The following is a 3,028-nucleotide window of genomic DNA, read 5'->3' on the forward strand; positions in this document are numbered from 1 at the left end:
CTTATATTTGTAAAAAAAATGGAAGTAAACAAAGAAATGTTTGAATATGTATAAATTTTAATAATTATTTAGTAATATTTCAGCCAAATCAGTGTTGTACCAATGACATGTAAACAAACCGACTGACGTTTTTACAGGAAATAGTGCTTTTTGCGTTCCCGTGCACTTCTGCTTCTGTTCTCCTTTTACTCTCACTTGGGAGAGTAAAATTGTAGTTTGACAGTTCCACAGGTTTTAGTCCGTAGTTCAAAGGAACAGACTAATTGTATTTATTCCCGCCGAAGGAAAATTCAAACCATCAAAGTAAGTATATTTTATTAATTTACATATAAGTGTATAAATAATTTACTTTTGTTTATTTGCAGCATGTTATCAGTGAACAAAGCCGCAACAAAGAGGAGCCGGGCCTCCGCCGAGCAACTGAGCGGAATGGTGGACTTCTTTGCGGAGAATCCTGGATTGGCTGGCGGAAAGTTCCAGCAGCTCCATGGAAAGTTGGAGCTTCAAAAGAAGTGGGAGGAAATGGCCGTGAGGTTAAACGCCATGGGAGGAGGAGGGAAGTCTGCCGACCAATGGCGCACGGTAAGTAGTAATCAATTTGTCACTGATTAACATCCTGCAAAGAGCGGAGCTCGATGGAGCACCACTTCTTGTGTGTACTTACATTCATTGAAGCCTAGAATGATGTTTTCACGCATTTTGCGTGTTAAATAGTTTTAGTAAATGTTTGTGCCAATAATATAATAACCGGGTGCGGTTTAGTTATTCGTCCAATGATTACAGGCTATTTTGTCCGAATGGGTGACCCGATCCAACAAATTTTACGCACACTTATAGTGAAGGGTCTACACTTTATTTTAAAACCTAATTTTGTGATTTCCGGTCACTAATTGATTAATAAATTCGGTCTGAAGAATTCACTTTTTTTTTTAAGTGAGTTCTACGCGAATATACTGTGGATAGCGTAGCCGGGAGTTATATACACAAGAAATGTTGAATAGCTGTCACACAGTTTTGCTTTTTTGAGTTATGATACTATTGAATTAAATGAGCGATATGTATCTACATATATTTTATTATAATGCTAATGTACATCATTTTTCACTTAAAGGTTTGGCGCGGTTTAAAAATCCGCACAAGCAATCGGGTGCGCGATCGCAAGAGGCAGCAGGTTTAACCGGCAACAGGCCCATCAACCGGGCTCCCTTAACGGAGCTGGAGCAGCGTGCGGTTGCCATCGTTGGGAGCCACTACATAGAGGGTCATGAATCGGTGGTGGACAATGTGCCAATGGAAGAGGTAAGTTTTTATTAAGTTGTGTCAAACTTTTTCTTATTATTTTTTATACTTACTCCCTTTTTTATTACAATTAGGAGCTGCAGTTGGCCCTGGAGGATGGGGAAGAGCTAATCCTCACGGAAATATCCCCAGAATCTGCTGTCCCATGTAATTGGTACACCCCTAAATCTCCTGCACAGAAGACACCGCGCAGGAGTTGGAAGCGGAAGAGGGAGGAGGACGAAAGCGAAGTCCAGATTAAATATATGGAAATTGCTCAAAAGCAGGCGGATGCTATGCAGGCAAATAACTCGTTATTAAAAGGTATCTTGATTTTTTTATATACCATTCTTTTTCAATAGATGCTCGCCGAAGGATTCACACGGCTTGTTGAAGTTCAAGCTACTTCAGCGAGCTTTATACAGACCTTAGGGGAAGGCATGAAAAGCTGCGCGGATGCCATTAACAATTTGGCCAAGGTACTAGGCCCTCAGTAAATATTTTTTAGTTTTTTTGTTTTAGTTAATTTAAATGAATTATTTGGTTTATTTTATTTAATTTAAATGTTTTGTGCTACATACGCCGTACCTGTTTTTTAATTGAATTAATTATTTTATTTTTTTTCTGCTGATATGTTTGATGATATTTCTTAAATAAAAACCTCCTTTTTCTGAAATAGATCATAAATTATCTCAAAATTCATAAATTAAATGGATAAATTGAAAATATTTATTAAAAAACTATTAAAATCAGTACGCATTGGAGTTCTACTGCGAATATCTTCTAAATGGATAGACATCAACAACATGAGACCTTTTTATAGAGCGTTTAATTCCCTATAGAAATAATTGAAACTCATTTGACAATAATTATTTTTTAGTAAGTTACAAAATTCAAAACAAAAAGTTATTTTCCTTAAAATACCTCAATATTTGACCTTGAATATCTTTTAGATGGTTAGATTAATGAAAAGAGTATATGAGACAATTTTTGTAGAGCGTTCAATTTCCTATAAATATTGATGATGCAACTGGTTAAACGATCTATTGGTGATAAGATATGACCATTTAAATATGCGACTAAACTGAAAATGGAAAACTGTGCTGAGCATAATCTTCCCGTTAATATTAAAAGTTCAGATTTTGTAAGTACTTTCTAGAGGCACCTAGGAACTAGTTTTCGTGTGTCGGATCCGAAAAAAAACTACTTGATTTTTTTTTGACCCACCCTAATGGGCATACATATGAATGAATGCATGATACAAAAAGAAGGTAGTTTCATTTCAAAATTTTTGACAAAAAATAAGTTTTTGAAGTTTCATAAATTGTACAAAATTATGAGCTACCTTGCCACATTGTGAGGAATCAAACAATACAACAGAGGATTTAATGTTGTGCGTGGGAAATGTTCGGTTATTTCTGCAATGATATTTTGGAGGGAGCGGAGGGGGAAGAAGTGTGGCACCTAAAACTCCAGTCATTAGAAAGAGCGCAGTATAAACTTGCAGAAAAGTCATCCTTCGTCTCCCTGCCCTTTCTACAGGCACCATTTCGAAATAGAGTAAAATTAGCATTTTCACGATCCACAGTATTTTTGCTTAAAATCCACCTCTAAATTTACAAAAAAAATGCATATTTCAAACCGAAATCTTTGTTTTAAATTAAAGCTTAGTCCTTTGACTAGCCGCATATGTTAAAATTTTTTGATTCGGACCACGCGTTTGGACACGATAACCCAAAATCATTTCACA

The 3,028-nt window shown here is 36.1% G+C and overlaps 1 protein-coding gene across 1 annotated transcript; it reads left to right on the forward strand.

The window, feature by feature from the left end:
• Positions 1 to 209: 209 nt before the first annotated feature.
• LOC108362249 (uncharacterized) lies at positions 210 to 1,757 on the forward strand (the record flags this gene model as incomplete). The annotated part of the gene is made up of 5 exons (XM_017615151.1): positions 210 to 303; positions 366 to 582; positions 1,112 to 1,299; positions 1,374 to 1,580; positions 1,641 to 1,757. Coding segments are annotated over exons 2-5 (522 nt in total), but the record flags the coding sequence as incomplete, so codon positions are not given.
• Positions 1,758 to 3,028: the final 1,271 nt, after the last annotated feature.

The sequence above is a fragment of the Rhagoletis zephyria genome, unplaced genomic scaffold, assembly GCF_001687245.7.
Source record: "Rhagoletis zephyria isolate East Lansing unplaced genomic scaffold, Rhagoletis_zephyria_1.1 Rzeph_scaffold_00971, whole genome shotgun sequence".
Taxonomy (NCBI): Eukaryota; Metazoa; Arthropoda; class Insecta; order Diptera; family Tephritidae; genus Rhagoletis; species Rhagoletis zephyria.